The following is a 27061-nucleotide window of genomic DNA, read 5'->3' as shown; positions in this document are numbered from 1 at the left end:
GGAGGGTTATCATTGAAATGGGACACACCTGGGCTCAGGTGTTCCGGGATAAATGCACCACTTCCCCATTCATTGAGGAGACTCTCTCCATGCAGACACTGATAGATTTTTTTTTGTGTGACCGTTTTGTTTGTTCATTATCACATTTATGCATGAGAACACCCGCTTACATTACTGCCTACACACACACACACACACCATTGTTAATTGTATTTAGTTTACTTCAGTTAATAAATATATTTTGTTATTCCTCATTGCCATGTTTTCTCACTTTTTGTTATGAACTACGAGCTGGGTTTGTGACAAGAGGGGGCTCGTCTGTGATCATGAGGTTGGTTCCTAGACATTTTAGCGCATAGCACTTTGTTGCATTATGGAGGACTAATACTAGTGTTGTTGGGCTTACTCGTATGTGTTGTGTTTGGGGGGGTTCATGTTTGAGAACTCTGTAGGTGCTTCATAACTTTTGTTGCAGCTTTTGAGTTGTATTGTTTGGTAGGCCCAGTGTTTGTTGCCTTTGTTTGGTATACTTGCTACTGTGGTGGATAGTTTGTGTGCTGTGTTGGAGAGAGTACATTGGTTAGTTTCCAGGCCTCTGCCCAGGCTGGATACTCTTGCTCTACTCACTTTTGGGACATTTGTCTGAGATGAGTACAATTAGATGTGTACCTCAGTGGGCTATTTGGATAGGGTAGTGACACTTGCTACCTGGAGCTGTAGCCTTTCTTTTTTCCCTATTAGGCTTAGTGACATGTTTCACTTTGGAATATGTTGGGCATTGTTATTTCTGTGGCATCTATGGACTGCGCAGTTGTCTTGGGGGCACATCTGTGGCTTGGGGAAATCTGCCAGCATATTGTCCCCCCCCCCTGCCAGCTGGGAACAGTGTAATTACCCACTGCAAATCTGCACGATGACTGGGGTTGAGTTATTGTAGGTTTTGGGGAAGCTCCATATATCTCATCTCTCTTCTGTGGTGCCCAGTGTGATTTGTAATTTCTCTGGTCTGGTGTGCTCAGCAGAGGAGAAGAGCAAGAATTTTTGTATTTACTTGTGACTATGGTGTCTTGAGTCAAAGTTAATTTGCTTTTCATCAGAGGAACTGTTAGAATGATGTACTAAACAGCTGTTGAAGATCGCTGAACACTACAAGGTTGAAATTAGTGATAAACGTCAAATTCTGTTAGGTTGATATTGAAAGCCAGAGTTGGTTATGGAAGGAAAGCTCTCAGGGGAGAGTTTGCTCTGGGAGGTGACCCAGATTTACCTAGGGGTTGCTCTTTCGGTCATGCCCCGGACACATTTGTTATTGTTGGGAACTTACGGTTGTTGCCAAAATTTAATGAGGACCCTGAGACATTATTTTCCTTGGTGCTGGTTGCTGACACGCTATCTCGCTGTTCCTAAATGTCCACGTGACTGACCTGTCTTGTTTGGTATTGTCCTGTTCTATCGCTCCTGTTTGTTCCCTTCTGGTCTTGTTTTTGTCTTTTCAATTAAAGTTTGCTTCCTGTGTGCAAAGGTTGCTGAGGTCTGGGGAGAACAAAGTTGGCTGGGGCAAGTGGAAGTGTGAACATGTACCCCCAGTATCAATTTGGGATGCTGGGTCAGATTTGTTTGACTGGTATGATGTTTCTTGTTGAGCCCTAGTTTTATTGGGGGGGACCCTCCTTCTTTGCTCTTGTTTTCCTTATTAGGATGTCGGTTGGCGGCGCCAGGAAGGTCGTCATTGAAATGGGACACACCTGGACTCGGGTGTGTGCCAGGATAAATACCTCTTCCCCATTCATTGAGGAGACTCTCTCCATGCAGACACTGGCAGATTTTGGTTGTGGCATTATTGTGGCTGTTTAAATTTTTGGCACCTTTCAACACCTTATCACATCTATGCACACAACCACTCACTTATGCTACTGACTACACGCACACCATTGTTAATTGTGTTTAGTTTACATGAGTTAATAAATAAATTCTGTTATTCCATATCTCTATGTTCTGACATAAGTGACTCATTATTTACCATTTCTATTGGGCAAAAAATCTGCAACACAACCAAAACAAACAGCAAATGCATCCAAGCTTGGGACAGCCACAAGATTGATGTATTCATTGCTAGTAAAGAACGTCACGCTCAGTGACTTCAACTTAGCTATTATGTTGCTAGATTTAGCAACTTTTCAGACTACCCTGCACCCTTTTTTCAAGCAGCACCTACCAACAAATGTAGCTACTTTTAAAATGTATTTGGAACTTTTAGCAACTTTTGAAGTGACTCAAACGCTAAAATGCACGCATTGTCCCTCTAAATGAGACAACGATTTTTTTTGTCAGTCACAACACACGTGCCTGGCTGCAAAAGTGCATTGAGTGACTTCAGCAGAGTGCACAGGCAGCAATTTCAGTAAATTGCATTGTTGGCTGCAGCAGTAGTACGGGTTCGACGAGCCAACCCCAATGAATACAGTTGGTTACGAATGCTTGATCTTGAACAGAACTTCTATCAAAATTGTACAGCCAGCAGTCGGTACCTGAACAAATGTCAAATATTTTTTGCCGAGATGGCCATCAATTTGAATAACGTTATTGTGTATTCAACGTAATGACAGTTTTACGTCATCTGGCACTGGTCATGCTGCTTACCACTTCCTTCCTCACGTGATCGCCCTACCTCGAGCGTTTTAGCCGATTGCACCACCTCAAAAGCTAGCTAATGAGAAGATGCAAGTGGCATTTCAGGATTAGGAGTACATTTCACACATCCCCTACATTCCCCCCTCAAATTTACTCAGTCAAGAGCGTGCAGAGCTGTCATCAAGGCGAAGGGTGGCTACATTGAAGAATCTAAAATATATTTTGATTTAATACTTTTTTGGTTACGTGATTTCATGTCTTCAGTTTTGATGTCCTCACTATTATTCTGTAATGTAGAAAATATTAAAAACAAAGAAACCCTTGGATTGGAGTAGGTGTGTCCAAACTTTTGACATAAAAATAATCCCCATCAAAATCCGCCAGTTTATGTTATTTAGATTGACACTCATTAACGTTAATAGACTCGTAAGGGTTTGTCCAATAGCAGTCATGTAGGCTATTGTTATCCTCATCACAAACTGCTAAAGTGGTGGACTTGTTATCAATATTGTTTTTTTAACCGTGGTTCCGAGCACACCTCTTATCGTGCTTTTATGTTGAGGATTCAAAACGCATGTTTATTATAACGCATAAACTCTAAAACATTATAGGCCTGCATGTAAGTGTAACAATCTGTGACAATTACATGAACTAGGCACTTTACACAGAGAGCAGTTTCACCGGTCAGTCAAATACACGTGATAACATAGTTCAGGGTTTCCCAACTGGTGGTCTGCGTCCGAAGTTTTCTGAGCACAAAAAAAAGAATGTTATAATTTTTCAATTTTATGGTTGCACATTTTTTTTAAAAAGACTGTAACAGCACCAGCATATCAGCTCCAAGTGATTTTTAAAATCTGTTCCAAAGTATTCCCACGCATAATAAAGAGATATGTGATCATATATAAATGTAAGTAAGGTTTGAAAGGATGTTTTAGCATACATATCTGTTTGGGCTTCTTGGTGTTCATTTTCAGTCTACAATTCTTTTGTAATTATGTTCTGGCCCCCTTACTATCCTCTCAGGAATAAATCGACCTGTGGCTGAATCTAGTTGATGATCCCTGGCCTAGTTGCTTTGATGATCAGTGCATTGTGACAGGTATGTTAATTAGGACTACATCTACAATTTTAATTGGCTGAAAAAACTGTGCCAATATGTAATCACTTCATCTGATGGGACCAGCTACAATTTACAGTATGTGCAAGTAAATCAAACATTTTAATTGGCTGATATGCATTTTGTGCGTGAGAACCTGTTTAACTTTAAATGCTTGCTTATATTCACAAGTATGTCCCCCTTCTGTTTTCTGTTAGCAGATACTGGATTTGCACATGTTGAACTTACTCTACCTGCATGCTCAAAGTTAAATAGTCTTTTGAGCAGAATATATGCAAGACACCAAAAATAATAATCTAACTTTAAACTGTGCAGTCTCAGTCGATGAGTCTCACTCTGCCTGTGTGTGTGTGTGTGTGTGTGTGTGTGTGTGTGCGTGCGTGCGTGCGTGCGTGCGTGCGTGCGTGCGTGCGTGTGTGTGTGTGTGTGTGAATTGGCACTACTTACTGTATCTCCCGATAGGCCTCTTCTATGACCGCTCTTCCCATCCCATCACCCCTCCTGTCCCCCCTACAGCCATAGCACTCAACTACTTTATCAATAGTACTCTGCCCTCTGCCTTGGCTGTTATATAAAGAGGCTGGGACACCGTGTACCTTCCCATTCTGATTCAGCCCAAAGTTCACCAGCCCACAGAACCAACATGCCTGTAGACTTCAATGGCAAATGGGAGTTGGAGAGCAGTGAGAACTTTGAGGATTACATGAAAGCACTGAGTAAGATCTTTCTTCATTATCTCTATGGATTACCACGATGGAATATATCATATTTTTCCATCCATCTGTAGAGAAGGGTGACAAGAAAAGGGGATGTACAAGTGCCTGTGCAGTGTGCACTACCACTGCCAATATATTGTAACTGTATAATGTGCAGGTCTATTGTACAATAGATTTAGATAGTACTTTTCAGCAGTGTTAACTGAGAGATTCACATGGGGACCACCGGATTCTGAGGTGCAATATGTAACATGTATAGTGGTGCAACATTTCATGCCTGTATTCTGCTTTGATTGTATATTTTGCATAGAGCTAAAAGGTTCAACTAAAGTATTGCTATTGTCCTTTTAGACAGATTTGATGTTATAAACATGCATACTATTTCCAGTTACATCTCTATTACTCAAATGTTACGTGTGATTTGATCCTTACAACTTTTTTCAAGCTTTTACATATTTTACTTTTTTTTTTTTTACCACAGACATTGACTTTGCCACACGCAAAATAGCAGTGCAGCTGGCCCAGACCAAAGTGATCATCCAGGATGGAGACAAGTTTGAAGTCAAGACGCTGAGCACCTTCAGGAACTATGAGCTGATGTTCACTGTGGGGGTGGAGTTTGTGGAGCACACCAAAGGACTGGACAACAGGGTGGTCAAGGTTGGACACGTGGGCTGTGTTCAAATACTGTAACAACGCATCCTTCTTGCTCTCTTTTTGGGATGCACATGTAATCACTACTGATCGCACGTGATTAGCTAGGTGTAAGCAATGATTTATTACAATAAAAAGTCCAGTCACATGAACGATTACTTCAAATAAGGAAGAAAAGAAGGATGTAGCTTTAAACTATTTGAACAGATCGGTCCATCTCTTCCTCATCTACCTCCTCCGTTTGATATTTTTCTACTTTACCGTTTGCTTCTTTTTTTTCTGTCCTTAGATCTTGGATAATAGCATTTTCACTTTTGTGTCACAAATGTGGTTTCCTTTATAACCATACATTATCAATTTTGACTGTACCTTAACAGGCTCTTGTGGTGTGGGAGGGGGACAAACTAGTGTGTATCCAGAAGGGGGAAAAGGACAACCGTGGGTGGAAGCACTGGATCGAAGGAGACAAACTGTACCTGGTGGGTTAACATTATTTACTTAATTGATCATGTTGGTGATACGTTATAGTGTCGTAATAAAGAAATAGCAGTGTAGTATCTCCATCCTTAACATTGCAGGTAGAAATATGAATGTGGGCCTGAAATGAGTCCTTACTTTGCAAGACAGAGAACATGTTAGTGCTGCACATCAGACAGTCCTATACTTCTACTGTATCTCAATGTTCTTTAAAGTTGCACCTTCCTCATGAGCTGATGAACAGCATAGAGATATCGCCACCTGCAGAATATAAATGTGAAACTTATTTTACAGACAGGAGAATGCCATTCCTAGGTAGCATCAAAGACGGCGGATTATAAAATTGACCCAAAAAGGCCTTTTAACAAGAAACTCTTTTTGTTTTTTTGTTTACAGTTCCAGTCTACTTAAGGGGTGGCTCCTCCATATGCACCAATGTGATAGCAGGTCTACTTAGTTCATTCTCCATGTTATACAAACCAGAAAAAAGGAGCCTTTAATTGTCTCACTTTCTCTATCATCTCTGGTAGCATATCAATGGTCCTTTCCTTAATTTGCACTGATCGACCAGGACTAACCTGTTTCTTCAAAGGGAATGAGATAAGGCGAGGAATATGGCACCCCAAGCTCCTAATCCCAAACTTGATATCTAACCTCAGACTGAGATCTGACATCAGATTTGTTCTCTCTGAATTCACAGGAACTGACGTGTGAGGACAAAGTCTGCAGGCAGGTGTTCAAGAGAAAAGAATAGAAAGACAATATCTGGATATCAGTTGCTGGATTCATCCACTTTTTCATACCTTGTGTCAATATAGTAAACTCCTGCTGTTACCATTTAAACTTGTCATAACGGTTTCAAACTCACAAGCAAACCTGAATAAAGCATTGTATATTGTTCACTCTTCTAAGCCTATTGGTACTATATTTATTTTTTTGTTGGGCAAATCTTCCTTAACTAATACGTTGTTAGTCTTTTCATACAAATTAAATAGTCAAATGTTAGCCTATGACTTCTCAACGTTGACCATGGGAACCCACGCTATTGCTCAATTTCCCTCTGGCTGATCATTGTTTTGCCACTCAGTTGTATAGCCCAGTGTTTCTCAACCCTGGTTCATTGACCGGTGCCAGTCCGTGCGATGTGGCGTTCCTGTCGCTGAGATAGTTAACTTACACTAATGGAGTCAGTTTTACAGTGCTATTTTAATGTGAGTGTCCTCCATGGAGGAAAACCATAACTTGCTGGTCCCTGACACAAGAGGGACCATAGTTTGCTGGTCCCAGCTGGAATAAAATAACTTTGAGAAACGACTACCTTATCAATGACAATCCGCCTATGGCCATTGGGTGATGATACACAGAGATTTTGCCCTGAAAATAACACTGTCTGAACATGCTTGTAAACTGCAGTTCTTAAAATGCACAATTTGTACAGTATATGCTATGTTTGAAATAATAATTTTAAAAAGTTATAGCTAAACTGCAGACAGCAGTGCAGCTCAGGACACCATGGAAAATGGGAGAAAAGTGCCACGCTCCAAAATGACCCAAAATGAACCTCCAAAATGGCACGTCATCGTTTCCCATCGCACGCCGTTTCAGGAAGTTCCACGTCACTCGACAGTCCGTCCACAGAAAACGCAACACCGACTGGAACTATTCATAATTCATTCACATAAAAAGAGACAACCCACTGATAAAACATGGTGAGACAAGTGTGCATTCATTGTTGAAAGATGTGTAGTCTGAATTGCATGTAACCAGTTTATTTCAGTAAAGCCGGTGTCGATTGTGATAGGCCAGCCATGTTAGCTAACAAGAAAACAAGCTAGTCCTCTGTAGCTAGCTAACATTAGGTATCTTACCATTTACCGACCTAGCTAGTCCGATTCATTATTATTTATTGGGATGATAAAAGCTAAGCACTCGTCAGCAATCTAGGTCATTCAGCAAGGATAATGCTAACTAGCTAACGTTAGTTGTGTTAGTTTCGTCTATCCGTGGCAAGGATGCTCGTCTTCTTTGCTAACTAGCTCCATGTCACATCTATACTAAGCGTGAGCAGTTAGCTAAGTAGTTATTTCTACGTTTTGCATGTAAAATCGTTTTATTTAGATGGTACGGTACCTTGATAGATATTTTGCTGTCAGTGTTGGCAGTTTTTTGGATGTGGTCATGAAGGATTATGGTCGTGTTTTTATAAGCTAACGTTATCACTTTTAGCAAACGTTATCTGGCAAGCTAGCTAGCTCTCTGCAATCAGATGAGTACGTTGTGCACTGCCCTGTCTGTTTATTTGGATTGACTTGACATCTGTCTCAAAGCCTCTCAGGCTGGACATCAAGCGGAAGCTGACAGCCCGGTCAGACCGGGTGAAGAGTGTGGACCTCCACCCGACCGAGCCGTGGATGCTGGCCAGCCTGTACAATGGTAGTGTCTGCGTCTGGAACCATGAAACACAGGTACACGCACAAACAGGTTGATGTTGAATATTTGCACAATGGAGATGAACAGCTCTAAGCTAAACTTGTATGCAATTAATGAGAATGTACAATTTGTAAATATATCCTTTTCAGACCTTGGTGAAGACCTTTGAAGTGTGTGACCTTCCAGTGAGAGCATCAAAGTTTGTAGCCAGGAAGAACTGGGTCATAACAGGAGCTGTGAGTGATGCTTTAAATTCAGGACAAGCATCTAGCTAATGAGAACTTTTGATGGTTTATCTTCCCATGGAGACTACACGCTTACTGTATTTGCAGGGTCATAATATGTCTTTCCTCCCTTCTCTGTGTAGGATGACATGCAGATCCGTGTGTTCAACTACAACACCCTGGAGAGGGTTCACATGTTTGAGGCCCACTCTGACTACATCCGTTGTATTGCCGTGCATCCCACCCAGCCCTACATCCTCACAAGCAGTGGTACACAATCAGTAACTTGTCTTTTATGACTTGCATCATTTTATACATATGGGTCAAATACATAAACTGATTATCTATCACACAAGTATTATATTAACTAATTGTGTGTGTGTGTGTGTGTGTGTGTGTGTGTGTGTGTGTGTGTGTGTGTGTGTGTGTGTGTGTGTGTGTGTGTGTGTCCAGATGACATGCTGATTAAGCTGTGGGACTGGGAGAAGAAGTGGTCTTGCAGCCAGGTGTTCGAGGGCCACACCCACTACGTCATGCAGATCGTCATCAACCCTAAAGACAACAACCAATTTGCCAGCGCTTCTCTGGACAGAACCATCAAGGTAACACCAGACACAGTGTGTTTGTTGACTTTACCACACAAGTCATGTGTGTGCTTACAAGAACCTAGTGTAGATGTTTGTGAATAGTGTGAGTGTATTTATTTGACTAACTCATCCTCTGCCCTATCCCAGGTTTGGCAGCTAGGCTCCTCTGCTCCTAACTTCACCCTTGAGGGCCATGAGAAAGGTGTCAACTGCATTGACTACTACAGTGGAGGGGACAAGCCCTACCTTATATCAGGAGCTGATGACCGCCTGGTCAAGATCTGGGACTACCAGGTAAGACGGCTGAGGAATGAAACAAGCACTTTTAGCTTGAGAAAGCTGGTAACCTGTTCAGCAGATGGGTTTTCTGGTCTTTGATGATACTGTATTGGTCCAGGCAAATGTCTCACACTGCTGTCCTGTGTCTATTCAGAACAAGACGTGTGTGCAGACCCTGGAGGGACACGCCCAGAATGTGTCGTGTGTCAGCTTTCACCCAGAGCTGCCCATCATCATCACAGGCTCAGAGGACGGTGAGTAAATACCTTATACACACTTATTAGATTCTGATCCTTTGTCGATACTTGTTCTGTTTGTGGTGAGCAGACGAACGGCTATGTATTAACTAGAGGTCGACCGATTATGATTTTTCAATGCAGATGCCAATTATTGCAGGACCAAAAAAAGCAGATAACGATCAATCGGCCGTTTTAAAGTTCTTTATTTGTGATAAGGACAATTACAACAATATTGAATGAACACTTATTTTAACTTAACATAATACATCAATAAAATCAATTTAGCCTCAAATAAATAATGAAACATGTTAAATTTGGTTTAAATAATGCAAAAACAAAGTGTTGGAGAAGAAAGTAAAAGTGCAATATTTGCCATGTAAGAAAGCTCACGTTTAAGTTCCTTGCTCAGAACATGAGAACATATGAAAGCTGGTGGTTCCTTTTAACATGAGTCTTCAATATTCCCAGGTAAGAAGTTTTAGGTTGTAGTTATTATAGGAATAGGACTATTTCTCTCTATACCATTTGTATTTCATTAACCTTTAACTATTGGATGTTCTTATAGGCACTTTAGTATTGCCAGTGTAACAGTATAGCTTCCGTCCCTCTCCTCGCTCATACCTGGGCTCGAACCAGGAACACAACGACAACAGCCACCCTTGAAGCAGCGTTACCCATGCAGAGCAAGGGGAACAACCACTCCAAGTCTCATAGCAAGTGACGTTTGAAACGCTATTAGCGCGCACCCCGCTAACTAGCTAGCCATTTTACATCGGTTACACCAACCTAATCTCAGGAGTTGATAGGCTTGAAGTCATAAACAGCTGCTGGCAAACGCACGAAAGTGCTGTTTGAATGAATGCTTACTAGCCTGCTGCTGCCTACCATCAGAGTCAGACTGCTCTATCAAATCATAGACTTAGTTATAACATGATAACACACAGAAATATGACCCTGAGGTCATTAATATGGCCGAATCCGGAAACTATCATCTCGAAAACAAGACGTTTATTCTTTCAGTGAAATACGGAACCGTTCCATATTTTATCTAACGGATGGCATCCATAAGTCTAAATATTCCTGTTACATTACACAACCTTCAATGTTATGTCATAATTATGTAAAATTCTGGCAAATTAGGCTGCCCAAACTGTTGCATATACACAGATTCTGCGTGCAATGAACGCAAGAGAAGTGACACAATTTCACCTGTTTAATATTGCCTGCTAACCTGGATTTCTTTTAGCTAAATATGCAGGTTTAAAAATATATACTTCTGTGTATTGATTTTAAGAAAGGCATTGATGTTTATGGTTAGGTACACATTGGAGCAACGATATGCACCGCATCGATTATATGCAACGCAGGACACGCTAATATTACTAGTTTAACTAGTGATTATGATTGCAATTTTTTTTTTTTTATAAGATAAGTTTACGTGCTAGCTAGCAACTTACCTTGGCTTACTGCATTCGTGTAACAGGCAGGCTGCTCGTGGAGTGCAATGTAATCAGGTGGTAAGAGCGTTGGACTAGTTAACTATAAGGTTGCAAGATTGAATCCCCCGAGCTGACAAGGTAAAAATCTGTCGTTCTGCCCCTGAACGAGGCAGTTAACCCACCGTTCCTAGGCCGTCATTGAAAATAAGAATGTGTTCTTAACCGACTTGCCTAGTTAAATAAAGGTGTTAAAAAATATTTTAAAATCGGCCAAATCGGTGTCCAAAAATACTGATTTCCGATTGTCATGGAAACTTGAAATCGGCCCTAATTAATCGGTCGACCTCTAGTATTAACTCTACTCTGTACAATGTACACATGTTTTTTATGTATAAAAAGCTCACAGTTCTGAAAGAAACCAATCGTTTCTCTGGTTCCATAGGCACTGTGCGCATCTGGCACTCGAGTACGTACCGTCTGGAGAGCACGCTGAACTACGGCATGGAGCGCGTGTGGTGTGTGTGTGGCCTGCGAGGCTCCAACAACGTGGCCCTGGGTTACGACGAAGGCAGCATCATCATCAAGGTGTGGAATATGGCCATATACACTACATGACCAAAAGTATGTGGACCTGCTAGTCAAACATCTCATTCCAAAATCATGGGCATTAATATGGAGTTGCCCCCCCTGCTGCTATAACAGCCTCCACTAGCAGTCAGCCTTCCAATTCATCCCAAAGGTGTTCAAAGGGGTTGAGATCAGATCAGGACATTGTCATGCTGAATCGGGAAAGGGCCTTCCCCAAACTGTTGCCACAAAGTTGGAAGCACAGAATTGTCTAGAATGTCATTGTATGCTGTAGCGTTAAGATTTCCCTTCACTGGAACTAAGGGGCTTAGTTCGAATCATGAAAATCAGCCCCATCCCTCCTCCACCAAACTTTACAGTTTGCACTATGCATTCGGACATGTCGTGTTCTCTTGGCATCCGTCAAACCCAGCTTCGTCCTTCGGACTGCCAGATGGTGAAGCGTGATTCATCGTTTCCACTGAGTCCAATGGCTGCAAGCATTACACCACTCTAGCCGATGCTTGGCATTCCGCATGGTGGTCTTAGGCTGCTCGACCATGGAAACCCATTTCATGAAGCTCCCGACAAATGGGTCTTGTGCTGACGTTGTTTCCAGAGGCAGTTTGGAAGTAGGTATTGAGTGTTGCAACCCAGGACAGACGATTTGTACGCACTACACGCTTCTGCACTCTGTGGTTCCGTTCTGTGAGCTTGTGTGGCCTATCACTTCGCGGCTGAGTCATTGTTGCTCCTAGACATTTCCAATTCACAATAACAGCACGTCCAGTTGACCGGGGCAGCTCTAGCAGGGCAGAAATGTGAAAAACGGACTTGTTGGCATCCTATGACGGTGCCACATTGAAAGTCACTGAGCTCCTCATTACGGGCCATTCTACTGCCAATGTTTTCTCTATGGAGATTGCTTGGCTGTGTGCTTAATTTTATACACCTGTCAGCAACGGGTGTGGCTGACAAAGCCGAATCCACTAATTTGAAGGGGCATCCACATACGTTTGTATGTATGTATGTATGTATGTATGTATGTATGTATATGTGTATTTGTGCATAAGATTCAAAACAGAAGAACCCACAGCTATTTCACAATAGAGTTTGATAGAATTTCAGTTTGTACACGTTGCGCACATGCCCTTTTTCAAAGTACCCTTCTATGTTGAAACAACTACTTGGTGACATCTCTGAAAGCCACGGTACTTTACTCAGTCCATCCTCTCCTCCACCTCTCCTGCGTGCTGTAGCTGGGGCGTGAGGAGCCAGCCATGTCCATGGACACCAATGGGAAGATCATCTGGGCCAAGCACTCAGAGGTGCAGCAGGCCAACCTGAAGGCCATGGGTGACACGGAGATCAAGGACGGAGAGAGGCTGGCGCTGGCCGTCAAAGACATGGGCAGCTGTGAGATCTACCCCCAGACCATTCAGCACAACCCCAACGGAAGGTCAGTCCGACATCAGCTATTCAGTGAACCTAATTAAACGTCTTGCACAACAACTCCATGTTAGTGTTTGTGTGCCACACATTTTAAAGGCAAGGTAAGTTGTTTTCAAATGTTTGGAGAAATATGATATATTTATCCAAACACTTCTTCTGTTGAAAATCTGGATTATTTTGTGGAGCCTCTCTTTAATCCAAATGTGTTGTCAGGTTTGTTGTGGTGTGTGGAGACGGAGAGTACATCATCTACACTGCCATGGCACTGAGGAACAAGAGCTTCGGCTCAGCCCAGGAGTTTGTCTGGGCACATGACTCCTCTGAGTGAGTCCAACACACACACACACACACACACACACACACACACACACTCTTTGTTATGGATGGTTACTGTCTGTCAGTGGTTAATGTGCTTGGTCTGCCTTGTCGCAGGTATGCCATTAGAGAAAGCAACAGTGTGGTCAAAATCTTCAAGAACTTCAAAGAGAAGAAGTCTTTCAAGCCAGACTTTGGGGCTGAAGGTAAGTGGAAGAGATCAGTTGCAGGTAGTTTGTAGTGTGAAAAAATATACTGCATAAGAAGATGATGGCAGTTTTGATGGAATCTGGCAGGCAACAGAAAATGTTTTAAAATGTTTTGCAACAGAAAACAAAAATGTTATTCGACATGTCCAGATAGCTTAACTGAGGGACTAACTGTGTGTGTGTGTGTGTGTGCAGGTATCTATGGAGGCTTCTTGCTGGGCGTCAGGTCGGTGAACGGTCTGGCCTTCTATGACTGGGAGAACACAGAGCTGGTCCGCCGCATTGAGATCCAGCCCAAACATGTGAGTACTGCTGTCGAGGAAAGGGCATCTTGATCAGAATATAGATGGGTGCGAGACTGCCCTTGCATGTACAAATGTTTGTTTTGGTCAATGTTTGTTTTTCCACCCAGTACCATATTGGTAGAAATGGCCATATGACACAATTTGCATTATCGTCATGAAATCAGGACTGTAAGTGAAGCATGAAATAACACTTCCTCTCTCTCTCTCTCGGGTTTGTAGATCTTCTGGTCAGACTCAGGGGAGTTGGTGTGTATAGCCACAGAGGAGTCCTTCTTCATCCTGCGCTACCTGTCCGAGAAAGTAGCCGCCTCCCAAGAGAACAACGAGGGAGTGACTGAGGACGGCATCGAAGACGCCTTTGAGGTGTGTGTGTGTGTGTGTGTAACAGGCTAATACTCGATATTACCTTGTACCTGCACTGACCTAGCAGGTAGACTCTGCAACTCTACAAGAGAGGCTTATGGTTTCGACTGAAGACAAAGCACAATGCCTATAGCCATCCAGTAGAGGGCCCTAGACAACAGGGCACCAGTGAACACTCACCATCTGCCCTCTACCCCCAATCTGTCCCCAATCTGCCATTTTGTGTCTTGATCCTCTAGGTCCAGGGGGAGATCCAGGAAGTGGTGAAGACAGGTCTGTGGGTGGGAGACTGCTTCATCTACACCAGCTCTGTCAACAGACTCAACTACTTTGTGGGGGGAGAGATTGTCACCATCGCTCACCTGGACAGGTACTGCGTACCAGGGTTGTATATTTACTAGTGCACAGCGTAGCAATATTTTGCAACTGAAAAAGAAAACAAGTGTTTGGGTAGGTCCTACCCGTTTTGGCCCACTTGTTTCATTTGGCTCCTAGTGAATACTACCCAGGATTAATAGGCTGGAGTAAGTGAAGCTCAATACTACTGTTGCTTTGGGTCTGACCCTGTTTTTTTGGGGTGTAAAGCACCAATGTTGGGGATGTAAGACCAGAAACAATAATCTCAATATTCAAACGTTGCTTTTTGGAGAAGGATTAGACTAGCTGTTTGTTAAGTCAGCCAATATTATCTTAATGTTAAACCAAAAATCCCCACTAGTGTCCTCCATAGGGCTACATTTGAGTCCGTCAAGACATTTTGTGTTTTGAAAGCCCACCCATTATATAAAAAGTCAAGTTCAGAGGGCCTTCCAAGAGAGTGCCACCAGTTGCCCATCCCTGTATTAGGTGGCTTAGAGTTTAAAGATCACATGATCAGAGAGCTTTCACACCTTTTCGTGCGCCTGTAGGAGAATGGCACTGCTATTGTCAGAGGGCTTCTCGAAGCCTCTATATGTACTTCATAAGCAGGTCCACCTCGCTTCTGTCTAGCAACGTGCTTCTGCTACATTGACATCGCATTTATCCTACAACAAGACTATTCAACAAATTAAAATTGGGGGGGTGTAACCCCTACATACAGCCTAATTTACTTCAAAAAAATACATTGAGGTAGTTTTCCAGACAAAGATTAAGCCTAGTACCATACTAAAAAGATCTTCCCATTAAAATCTTCCTACTAAAAAGTTCTTCCTCCATTGAGCATGCTTTTTAGTTTAGAACTAGGCTTCATCTGTGTCTGGGAAACCATCCCTAAAACTCCATCTCAAAGTGTGTTTTCCTTTTTAATTCCAATAACACGTTATTGATCTACTCCATCCGTAGAACCATGTACCTGCTGGGCTACATCCCCAAGGACGACCGCCTGTACCTGGGCGACAAAGAGCTGAACATCGTCAGCTACTCCCTGCTGGTGTCTGTGCTGGAGTACCAGACAGCTGTGATGCGCAGGGACTTTGGCATGGCCGACAAAGTGTTGCCCACCATCCCCAAGGAACAGAGGACCCGTGTGGCCCACTTCCTGGAGAAACAGGTCAGAACCAGGAACTTCCTGTTAATGAAGGAAATGAGGTGTGTAGAATGGGGTACTTTAACTCTATGGGGGCGCTGGGGGGAGTGAGTAGATTCCAGCTAGACTATGGAATGTTATAGGGTGTCCAATTCATAATGCATCTTTTGACCAAAATAATGTTAATTGTGTATATAACCCTCTTAAGAAAACCTATGGTCCAAACCTCATGTCTCAAAAGTAGAGTTTTTATCCTTGTAGGATGGCCAGAATTAGGGTGATGAAATTGATGGGGGGGTGTAATTAAATCAGGAAAATTACATTGCGTCAGCTAGACTGGATTCTGTGCAAGGCTCACTTTCCCATTGAACTCGTCATCTTTCTTCTCAAATCTGCAGGACATAAAACAAAATAGAGTTAAGATGGATATCGATTTTGAGACATGTAGTATTTAAAAATATATATATTTTAGTATATGTTTCTCATATTAATCTGAAATTCCTGGTCTTTTTAGAAGGTCCCTTACATAAACAAGCGTATCCCTGAAGCACTGACTGTATACCAGGCTTTTTATTCTCAAAGCCTCTTACATTTGGTTCAGCTTGTTATGCTAATTTGAGCTTTTTTTGCGATCCACTAAAACAACTTTGAAGACGACTACCACACAATGTAAAATCCTCACATGTTGTTACGATAAACCTGCACTGCTATGTCAAGAGCTCGGTGCTTATTATGGGATGTATTGGGTTACGAAATTTGACTTTTTGGATATAATGTCAATGATTTGTAATTGGGAGAAACATTTATACAGTTACATATCGGATATTATTTTTGACAATATATAATTCTGAGCTCTTCATCTTCAACACGGGTCAAGCTGCGTTTTGTGTGGCTGCTGTTTTACTGTTGTGAGAACTGACTGTGTTTGTGTGAAATGTTATGTTTACTGACATGTTATTTTTGGTCATCCAGGGCTTCAAGCAGCAGGCTCTGGCCGTGTCGTCAGACTCGGAGCACAGGTTTGAGCTGGCCCTGCAGCTTGGGGAGTTGAAGATCGCCTATCAGCTGGCTGTGGAGGCAGAGGTGAGATCTTCAGTACACTAGACTTTGGAGAGACCACTTCACACACACTACAAGAGAGTTCAAAGACTGTAAATCAAATGTATTTGTCACATGCAACGAATACAACTGCTGTTGAAATGCTGGTATTTTGCTTCCCAATGATGCAGAGTAAAAAATACAAATAAAATAATAACACATGGAATAAAATAACCAAGAATGGAGCTACAGTGCCTTGCGAAAGTATTCGGCCCCCTTGAACTTTGCGACCTTTTGCCACATTTCAGGCTTCAAACATAAAGATATAAAACTGTATTTTTTTTGTGAAGAATCAACAACAAGTGGGACACAATCATGAAGTGGAATGACATTTATTGGATATTTCAAACTTTCAAAAATTGAAAAAAAACAAAAAAACAAATCAAAAACTGAAAAATTGGGCGTGCAAAATTATTCAGCCCCCTTAAGTTAATACTTTGTAGCGCCACCATTTGCTGCGATTACAGCTGTAAGTCGCTTGGGGTATGTCTCTATCAGTTTTGCACATCGAGAGACTGAATTCTTTTCCCATTCCTCCTTGCAAAACAGCTCGAGCTCAGTGAGGTTGGATGGAGAGCATTTGTGAACAGCAGTTTTCAGTTCTTTCCACAGATTCTCAATTGGATTCAGGTCTGGACTTTGACTTGGCCATTCTAACACCTGGATATGTTTATTTTTGAACCATTCCATTGTAGATTTTGCTTTATGTTTTGGATCATTGTCTTGTTGGAAGACAAATCTCCGTCCCAGTCTCAGGTCTTTTGCAGACTCCATCAGGTTTTCTTCCAGAATGTTCCTGTATTTGGCTCCATCCATCTTCCCATCAATTTTAACCATCCTCCCTGTCCCTGCTGAAGAAAAGCAAGCCCAAACCATGATGCTGCCACCACCATGTTTGACAGTGGGATGGTGTGTTCAGGGTGATGAGCTGTGTTGCTTTTACGCCAAACATAACGTTTTGCATTGTTGCCAAAAAGTTCAATTTTGGTTTCATCTGACCAGAGCACCTTCTTCCACATGTTTGGTGTGTCTCCCAGGTGGCTTGTGGCAAACTTTAAACAACACTTTTTATGGATATCTTTAAGAAATGGCTTTCTTCTTGCCACTCTTCCATAAAGGCCAGATTTGTGCAATATACGAATGATTGTTGTCCTATGGACAGAGTGTCCCACCTCAGCTGTAGATCTCTGCAGTTCATCCAGAGTGATCATGGGCCTCTTGGCTGCATCTCTGATCAGTCTTCTCCTTGTATGAGCTGAAAGTTTAGAGGGACGGCCAGGTCTTGGTAGATTTGCAGTGGTCTGATACTCCTTCCATTTCAATATTATCGCTTGCACAGTGCTCCTTGGCATGTTTATCGCTTGGGAAATCTTTTTGTATCCAAATCCGGCTTTAAACTTCTTTACAACAGTATCTCGGACCTGCCTGGTGTGTTCCTTGTTCTTCATGATGCTCTCTGCGCTTTTAACGGACCTCTGAGACTATCACAGTGCAGGTGCATTTATACGGAGACTTGATTACACACAGGTGGATTGTATTTATCATCATTAGTCATTTAGGTCAACATTGGATCATTCAGAGATCCTCACTGAACTTCTGGAGAGAGTTTGCTGCACTGAAAGTAAAGGGGCTGAATAATTTTGCACGCCCAATTGTTCAGTTTTTGATTTGTTAAAAAAGTTTGAAATATCCAATAAATGTCGTTCCACTTCATGATTGTGTCCCACTTGTTGTTGATTCTTCACAAAAAAAAATACAGTTTAATATCTTTGTTTGAAGCCTGAAATGTGGCAAAAGGTCGCAAAGTTCAAGGGGGCCGAATACTTTCGCAAGGCACTGTATATACAGGGAGTACCAGGTCAATGTGGAGCTTTTTACAGGGAGTACCAGGTCAATGTGGAGCTTTCTACGGGGAGCACCAGGTCAATGTGGAGCTATATACGGGGAGCACCAGGTCAATGTGGAGCTATATACGGGGAGCACCAGGTCAATGTGGAGCTATATACGGGGAGCACCAGGTTAATGTGGAGCTATATACGGGGAGCACCAGGTTAATGTGGAGCTATATACGGGGAGCACCAGGTCAATGTGGAGCTATATACGGGGAGCACCAGGTCAATGTGGAGCTATATACGGGGAGCACCAGGTCAATGTGGAGCTATATACGGGGAGCACCAGGTCAATGTGGAGCTATATACGGGGAGCACCAGGTTAATGTGGAGCTATATACGGGGAGCACCAGGTCAATGTGTAGAGGGACGAGGTATTTGAGGTAGATATGTACATGAAGGCAGGGTAAAGTGACTAGTCATCAGGATAGATTATAATAAGAGTAAAATAAAGAACAGAGTAGCAGCAGCAAATGATGAGTGGTTGTGTGTGTTTGTATACACTTCATGTACAGAATCCCTCCCCCCTCCCCCCTTTTGTCCTCCAGAACAGCCTCAATTTGTCAGGGCATGGACTCTACAAGGTGTTGAAAGTGTTCCACAGGGATGCTGACCCTTGTTGACTCCAATGCTTCAGTTGTGTCAACTTGGCTGGATGTCATTTGGGTGGTGGACCATTCTTGATACACACGGGAAGCTGTTAAGCGTGAAAAACCCAGCAGCGTTGCAGTTCATGACACAAACTGGTGCGCCCGGCACCTACTACCATGCCCCGTTCAAAAGCACTTCAATCTTTTGTCTTTGCCTTTCACCCTCTGAATGGCACACACTCAATAACCTGTCTCCTTCATCTACACCAGTGGAGGGATGTAGACAGCCGTGATGATTATGGATAAGAACTCTCTTGGTCCATAAAGGTCTGCAGCTTACCATGAGGTAATCTATATAGGGCTGTTGAGGAGACTGTATTACCAGCGGTCACGATTCACGAAGGCTGTCAAATTCCACGTGACCGTTTAGTCACGGTAATTAGGCTTTTCCAAGCTCTGATGCTGCTGCTGGTCATTAGTAGAATACCAAACTTGATAACTGCCTGGTACTCAGCACTCTATTGTCCCTCTAATCACTCTGACGTCAGTGCCAATGTGATGGAAAATCTAATCAAACACTTCACGAGAGCTCATGTTCTATAGGTTATGCAATTGTGAGAAAACGGTGTGATGGCCTCTTAAAATTGTCAGTTTTCTATAGGCTAGGCCTACTGTATTTATTTCTCAACATTCCTAATATTAAGCACATTGCTTCTCTTTACAACAGGAGTATAGCCTACCTGGCTGGCATGAAAATGAACCACGGGAAAAGCGTCCTCCATTCGCTTTAAGTGCATAGATGCCATGTAATTTCCCCCCTGCCCGTTTTGAGACCGGTGCATGATAATGGTCCATTCTAAATCCAAACAAATTTCATACACATTATTTAGTGTATATGTAAAGACAAGAATTAAGTCAAGAATAATCTGTGTGACTATATTATCCTACCACTTGTGAATTATATATTATCACTTGTGAATGATGCCCAGCATAAAAAAATGCCTTTGAAAAAAAAAATTACAACTTATTTTAATCATAGTCGCACACCTCATGTAACCTAGCCCATAGGCCTATATGTTTTGATATGGTTTGTATCGCAACTAAAGTGGCCAAATAACGTCTTAAAATGAAGCACATTAATCCGCTGTACAAGGTGTAGAGCCTAACTGGCATACATAAGCAGTGTGTGAGTATCAAGTTTGGGGAAGATCATTACATGCTTTTGGGTTGTTTATAATGATTATATTTAGCCCAAGGGCACAACAGCCACTGGCTGCAGAAGACGAGTGCATTACGGCCACACAAAGGGGATTCCGCCGGGAAAGTTGAGGCATTGTGCCTTTTCAAGTGACTTTTTTCCTAATCTTTATTAGAGTTGCATCTTGCAACTTCACAATGCATTAAAAATCAGAACAGAGCCCAACGTTTGTAGAACAACTAAAGTTCCATTAATAACTCTCAATGAAGCATACAGGAGGACTTATTTAACCGCTCAACACAGAATAGCGGCATGTGTGCACTCCATCGTCTGGAGAAAATATCCCTTTCTATGTTATTCAGGTTTGCTCAATTGTATTCATGCTATGAAATAATGCCACGGAATTCTAAGGTAAATGTTGTCTGCTAAGTGAACTAGTGTAGCCCACCGCCATATGGCATAACCAGATCAGGACCTAACATAAGGACATCTGAGTATGCGATTCTGTTCTTCTGAAATAGACTACATTTTTTTCCTACCATGTTTCTTTAGACCTGTCTAAAATAAGATTTATTGTGAAGGTGTAGGCTATATTACATGGATTTAGACTTTCTAAAAATGAAGATGTTTCAAAACGTCTGCATCAGTGGCTTGTAGGAAGTCTAGAGATGCTTAATGGGTCAATTACCGTGAGACCGGCAGTTATTTGCTTGACAATCACCGGCTGACGGCGTTTTCTGACTATCACAGCCCTAGTTCTATATCAGGTGAGCAATATCTTGAGATTTCCTTCACTGGGAAAAAAAACACACCCCTCCTTTAGACTTGCCCGACGATGCCAACCGATTGTGTACTGCGTGCATAGCGCCATCATACATGTCAGTCGTTCACGAATGAGTTATTCAATACTGAAGAGTAGTATCTGCTCAGTTTTAAATCTATTCAGTCAACATCTGATTTAGATCTGAGTCGATTATGTACTCAATCATATCGTTAAATGTATTAACTGTCCTTCTGCACTAAACAATATATATATATATATATATATATAACATTGGAACTGTTTCCTTTTTCTCTGGTGGCAGTCGGAGCAGAAGTGGAAGCAACTGGCAGAGCTGGCCATCAGTAAGTGCCAGTTTAGCCTAGCCCAGGAGTGCCTCCATCATGCCCAGGACTACGGCGGCCTGCTGCTGCTCGCCACGGCCTCGGGCAACGCTGCCATGGTGGGCAAGCTGGCCGAGGGCGCTGAGCAGGACGGCAAGAACAACGTGGCCTTCATGACTTATTTCCTGCAGGGGAAGTGAGTACAAGGGAGGGTAGAGGGGGACACAACAATGTCATATCCAGCTTTCCTAAATTCAGTAGCGTTACAATGAGGTATTGGAATCCTACACGACACTACTCCTGTATGTTTGATCTTTGATGGAGCATGTGATCAGTAGCAGTGATTTGGACCTCTTTCTGATACTGGTCTCAAGTCTCCTGTCTGTTTTCCCCCAGACTGGACCACTGTCTGGAGCTGCTGATCCGGACCAACCGGCTGCCCGAGGCAGCCTTCCTGGCCCGCACCTACCTACCCAGCCAGGTGTCCAGGGTGGTCAAGCTGTGGAGGGAGAGCCTGGCCAAGGTCAACCAGAAGGCGGCCGAGTCGCTGGCCGACCCCACTGAGTATGAGAACCTGTTCCCCGGTCTGAAGGAGTCGTTTGTGGCCGAGCAGTTCCTCCGCGAGACCTGCCTGGGCAACTCCCGGCCAGCCACTGACTACCCTCTGGTCACAGTGAGTGGTGGGGGTTCGATGTGGGACTGTAGAAATGAAATGGAAATATCTGGCTGGCAAATCTCTAAACTGAAAGCTTGCTATGGATGTGTATTTGCTGCACAGGAGGAGTCCAACTTGAATACGTAGTAATTCCTATCGTTCCCTTTGCGGTCTTCCTACTTATTTACTCACATTATCCATATCTTGCCTCTTTTCTCCAGCCCAATGAAGAACGTAATATACTAGAGGATGCCACGGGCTACGAGCCCAAAGGAGTTCCCCTCTCACTTGCCACACTGGTACCAGTAAGTCTGCTTCTGAGACCTTCACTATACAGTTAAAGTAATAGCCAACTTGATCAAAGGACTTTTATTTAGATCTACACAGACTAGGTGTTTTTTCCATCATAGGCCTGGAAGAGTCGAGTTTCAAATCTAGAAATGGCCTCATGTGTTGGCTGGATTGATGGGCAAGGCTGAGACACTGGAAACAGAGTCCTGCTCATGCCTGTGTGTCTGTCAACAGGGTGAAGACTGCAGGGAGGAGACCACGTTGGCTGCTGGAGCTCTGGCATCCGTGTTGACGCCCCCCGCGATCCCCTCGGAGCCAGAACCTGAGGCTGCACCTGAAGAGGAAGAGGAGGCGAGCCCCGGTTCATCTGAGGCACTGAAGAACAAGGTTGGCAACGGTCTCCCTAGAAAGACAGTAGGGCAGACTCTGGACAAGTAATGCACTGTACCCAGCGAGAAGAATGGGAGATGTATGAATGTAACCCGTTGCAGTATTCAGTACCGTTGCTGTGTTATTTTTATTTATTTTTTATTTTATTTCACCTTTATTTAACCAGGTAGGCTAGTTGAGAACAAGTTCTCATTTGCAACTGCGACCTGGCAAAGATAAAGCATAACAGTGTGAACAGACAGAGTTACACATGGAGTAAACAATTAACAAGTCAATAACACAGTAGAAAGAAAAAAAAGAGTCTATATACATTGTGTGCAAAAGGCATGAGGAGGTAGGCGAATAATTACAATTTTGCAGATTAACACTGGAGTGATAAATGATCAGATGGTCATGTACAGGTAGAGATATTGGTATGCAAAAGAGCAGAAAGGTAAATAAGTATAAACCGTATGGGGATGAGGTAGGTAAAATTGGGTGGGCTATTTACCGATGGACTATGTACAGCTGCAGCGATCGGTTAGCTGCTCAGATAGCTGATGTTTGAAGTTGGTGAGGGAGATAAGTCTCCAACTTCAGCAATTTTTGCAATTCGTTCCAGTCACAGGCAGCAGAGAACTGGAACAAAAGGCGGCCAAATGAGGTGTTAGGGATGATCAGTGAGATACGCGTACTACGAGCGCGTGCTACGGGTGGGTGTTGCCATCGTGACCAATGAACTGAGATAAGGCGGAGCTTTACCTAGCATGGACTTGTAGATGACCTGGAGCCAGTGGGTCTGGCGACGAGTATGTAGCGAGGGCCAGTCGACTAGAGCATACAGGTCGCAGTGGTGGGTGGTATAAGGTGCTTTAGTAACAAAACGGATGGCACTGTGATAAACTGTATCCAGTTTGCTGAGTAGAGTGTTGGAAGCTATTTTGTAGATGACATCGCCGAAGTCGAGGATCGGTAAGATGGTAAGTTTGGCGGCATGAGTGAAGGAGGAAATCAGATTGCACAGCGGAGAAGGTACGGTGGGTTTGTTGACTTGGCTTTTGAAGACCTTAGAAAGGCAGGATGGATATAGGTCTGTAACAGTTTGGGTCCAGGGTGTCTCCCCCTTTGAAGAGGGGGATGACTGCGGCAGCTTTCCAATCCTTGACGATATGAAAGAGGTTGAACAGGCTGGTAATAGGGGTTGCGACAATGGCGGCGGATAGTTTCAGAAATAGAGGGTCCAGATTGTCAAGCCCAGCTGATTTGTACGGGTCCAAGTTTTCCAGCACATCTGCTATCTGGATTTGGGTAAAGGAGAACCTGGAGAGGCTTGGGCGAGTAGCTGCGGGGGGGGGGGGCTGTTGGCCCGAGGTTGGAGTAGCCAGGACGAAGGCATGGTCAGCCGTTGAGAAATGCTTGAAGTTTTCGATAATCATGGATTTACCGAGCCTCCGCACAGTGGGCAGCTGGGAGGAGGTGCTCTTGTTCTCCATGGACTTAAGTGTCCCAGAACTTTTTGGAGTTAGAGCTACAGGATGCAAATTTTTGCCTGAAGAAGCTTGCCTTTGCTTTCCTGACTGACTGCGTGTATTGGTTCCTGACTTCAGTTGCATATCGCGGGGACTATTCGATGCTATTGCAGTCCGCCACAGGATGTTTTTGTGCTGGTCGAGGGCATTCAGGTCTGGAGTGAACCAAGGGCTATATCTGTTTTTAGTTCTGCATTTTTTGAACGGAGCATGCTTATCTAAAATGGCAAGGAAGTTACATTTAAAGAATGACCAGGCATCCTCAACTGGGCCAGGTGTGTTATTTCACGCTGTGTTATTTCCCCCAGGCCCTGGACGAACTTGAAGATGACCTGGACAACTTGGAGCTGGACGACATCGACACCACGGACATTAACCTGGACACCACAGACATTAACCTGGAAGATGACTTCTTAGATGACTGAGAACCCCCCGCTATGAATTTATTTAAGAGACCAAACCCCCTTTTGTATTTGTACTTAACATGTGTTTTGTTAGTCCTACGGTGTTTGTAAGACTGAGTAGATGAGAAATCCATGCAAGGGGAAAGAGGCAAATTATACTTCTTGATTCTTAAGCAGATTTTACACTTCATCCAGGGCCTTACCTTCACTAACTATCTGTGCATTGAGCTATATATTTACTCTCTGTATGTGTACAATGATAAATCACTGTTCATTTACGCCTAATAAATTGCTATTGCTGTACATTTGAACAGTGGTGTTGTCGTTTTGACATTTTTGGGCCCATACAGGATTTAATCATTAGACGGTGGCTTTTAAACTAAAACTAGATTCTTTACATTTGGTGTCGGTGCTGTGTTTGTGCTCCGTTATCAGCAAAAATTGCCTTCACAGTTGACTTGATTATGTTAGTTAACTCATTTTTAGCTTCAGCGTATGTATTCATTTTTCCATTCATGTATAAAATTTGCTGGTTTTAAATGTTATTTCAATCAAATTACTCTAAAGTAACTATTGACATACCAGTAAGTCATCTTAAAGGGATCTTTCACCCAAATTATAAAATGACATTGGTTTCCTTACCCTGTAAGCAGTCTATGGGCAAGGAATGACATCAATCCATGTTTTGTTTACCTGACCATTTGTTTTTTTAGCATTTGTCGAACAAATGCTAGTCTATGGTACAAATATTAGCATTTTTGCAGTTAATTTCCAAATCGATATTTACCAGCAGCTACATAACAAAATGCTGTGATCATAACCAAGTGGGGAAGTGGTAATTACCAGTTGGATGCACTCATGTGCTTTGAGCTTGTTGAGAAATGCCGATTGGCTAATGGCCAACAAGCTGCGTCAACCATAAACTAAAAGTACCTCTATCATGATTGTAAATGAAAACCAAATATATTTATTTTTATAAATAATGTTTTGATATATTTAAACTGAAATTCTGTTATCAAGGTCCTTTAATAGGTGAAGTCAGGTAAGCATTTGGGAGAAGTTGGCGCTCGGGATGATAGTTTCCAACTAGTAATTACGAGTTGGAGTGGCGTTCAAGTGGATTTTTCAGTCGTATGTGGCAAATACCACTTTCAACTTGTTTATGAATGCAGCATAATAAAGGGGAAACTAATACTGTCATGTTCAGCAGGCCAAACCATTGCGGAACATTAAGAAAATGTTTATGTAGAACGCCCACTCTGTTATTTGAATCCTGCACAGATTCAACCAAAGTTTGATTCAACAATCCAAAATGTCAGAGTATTACTACACTCCCCAATGTCAAAAAGACTCAGTACTAGCTCTGAGTGTGGTTGTCTGTGCTAACTGCAATGTAGTCCATCTCTAAAGTTCACCCTCAAGGGTTTTGTCTAGATACAGTTTGTCAAAAGTGACTTTGTGGCAGTTAAGAAAATTAGGTTAGGGTTAGCAAAAAATAAACACATTTTCTTTTGACGTCAATTTGACATAAGATGCCTGTATTCCATCTACTCAAGATTGTTGGAAAAGCATTCCTCATGAAGCTGGTTGAGAGAATGCCAAAAGCTGTTATGAAGGCAAAGGGTGGCTACTTGGAAGAACCACAAATATAAAATATATTTTGATTGCATGTGTGTAATTTCACAGAAAACATTGACAAAACAAACTTGAATGAGTAGGTGTGTCCAAACGTTTGACTGGTACTGTACATGTTATTAGGGGTGAAGTGACTATGGCTAGATAAACAGCGAGCAGCAGCATAAAAATTTAAAAAGAATGAAAAAAAAAAAGGGGTGGGTCAATGCAAATAGTCCAGGTATCCGTTTTATGGCTTGGGGGTAGAAGCTGTTAAGGAGCGTTTTGGTCCTACACTTGGTGCTCTGGTACCGCTTGCCGTGCAGTAGCAGAGAGTAGTCTATGACTTTGGTAGCTGGAGTCTTTGACCATTATTTGTGCCTTCCTCTGACTCCGCCTTGTATAGAGGTCCTGGATGGCAGGAAGCTTGGCCCCAGTAATGTACTAAGCATGCACCACTGAGGGGCTCCCATGTTGAGGATCAGCGTGGCAGATGTGTTAACTATCCTTACCAGCTGGAGGCGGCCTGTCAGGAAGTCCAGGATCCAGTTGCAGAGGGAGAGGTTTAGTCCCAGGCCCTTAGCGTTGAGCTTTGTGAGCACTATGGTGTTGAACGCTGAGCTGTAGTCAAAGATTAGCATTCTCACATAGGTGTTCCTTTTGTCCAGGTGGGAAAGGGCAGTGTGGAGTGCAATTGAGATTGCGTCATCTGTGGATCTGTTGGGGCGGTATGCGAATTGGAGTGGGTCTAGGGTTTCCAGGATGGTGTTAATGTGAGCCATGACTAGCCTTTCAAAGCACTTCAT

The 27061-nt window shown here is 42.9% G+C and overlaps 2 protein-coding genes across 2 annotated transcripts; both read left to right on the top strand.

The window, feature by feature from the left end:
- The first annotated feature begins 4298 nt into the window (after positions 1 to 4298).
- LOC118402269 (retinol-binding protein 2-like) lies at positions 4299 to 6505 on the top strand. The gene is made up of 4 exons (XM_035800323.2): positions 4299 to 4467; positions 4949 to 5127; positions 5499 to 5600; positions 6299 to 6505. The coding sequence occupies exons 1-4, from the start codon at positions 4395 to 4397 to the stop codon at positions 6350 to 6352; spliced, it is 408 nt and encodes a 135-aa protein (XP_035656216.1). The 5' UTR covers positions 4299 to 4394; the 3' UTR covers positions 6353 to 6505.
- Positions 6506 to 7143: 638 nt separating this feature from the next.
- LOC118402561 (coatomer subunit beta'-like) lies at positions 7144 to 24952 on the top strand. The gene is made up of 21 exons (XM_052477125.1): positions 7144 to 7307; positions 7926 to 8063; positions 8178 to 8264; positions 8396 to 8522; positions 8706 to 8854; positions 8987 to 9133; positions 9273 to 9372; positions 11239 to 11381; positions 12623 to 12822; positions 13029 to 13139; positions 13248 to 13336; positions 13535 to 13641; positions 13864 to 14007; positions 14247 to 14377; positions 15331 to 15538; positions 16487 to 16597; positions 21375 to 21589; positions 21790 to 22066; positions 22270 to 22353; positions 22574 to 22726; positions 24546 to 24952. Exons 1-21 carry the CDS (start codon positions 7305 to 7307, stop codon positions 24660 to 24662), a joined length of 2841 nt encoding a protein of 946 aa, XP_052333085.1. The 5' UTR covers positions 7144 to 7304; the 3' UTR covers positions 24663 to 24952.
- Positions 24953 to 27061: the final 2109 nt, after the last annotated feature.

The sequence above is a fragment of the Oncorhynchus keta genome, chromosome 23 (assembly GCF_023373465.1).
Source record: "Oncorhynchus keta strain PuntledgeMale-10-30-2019 chromosome 23, Oket_V2, whole genome shotgun sequence".
NCBI classification, from domain to species: Eukaryota; Metazoa; Chordata; class Actinopteri; order Salmoniformes; family Salmonidae; genus Oncorhynchus; species Oncorhynchus keta.
Note: the sequence above shows the minus strand (reverse complement) of the source record. Positions and strands in the feature narration are given on the sequence as shown.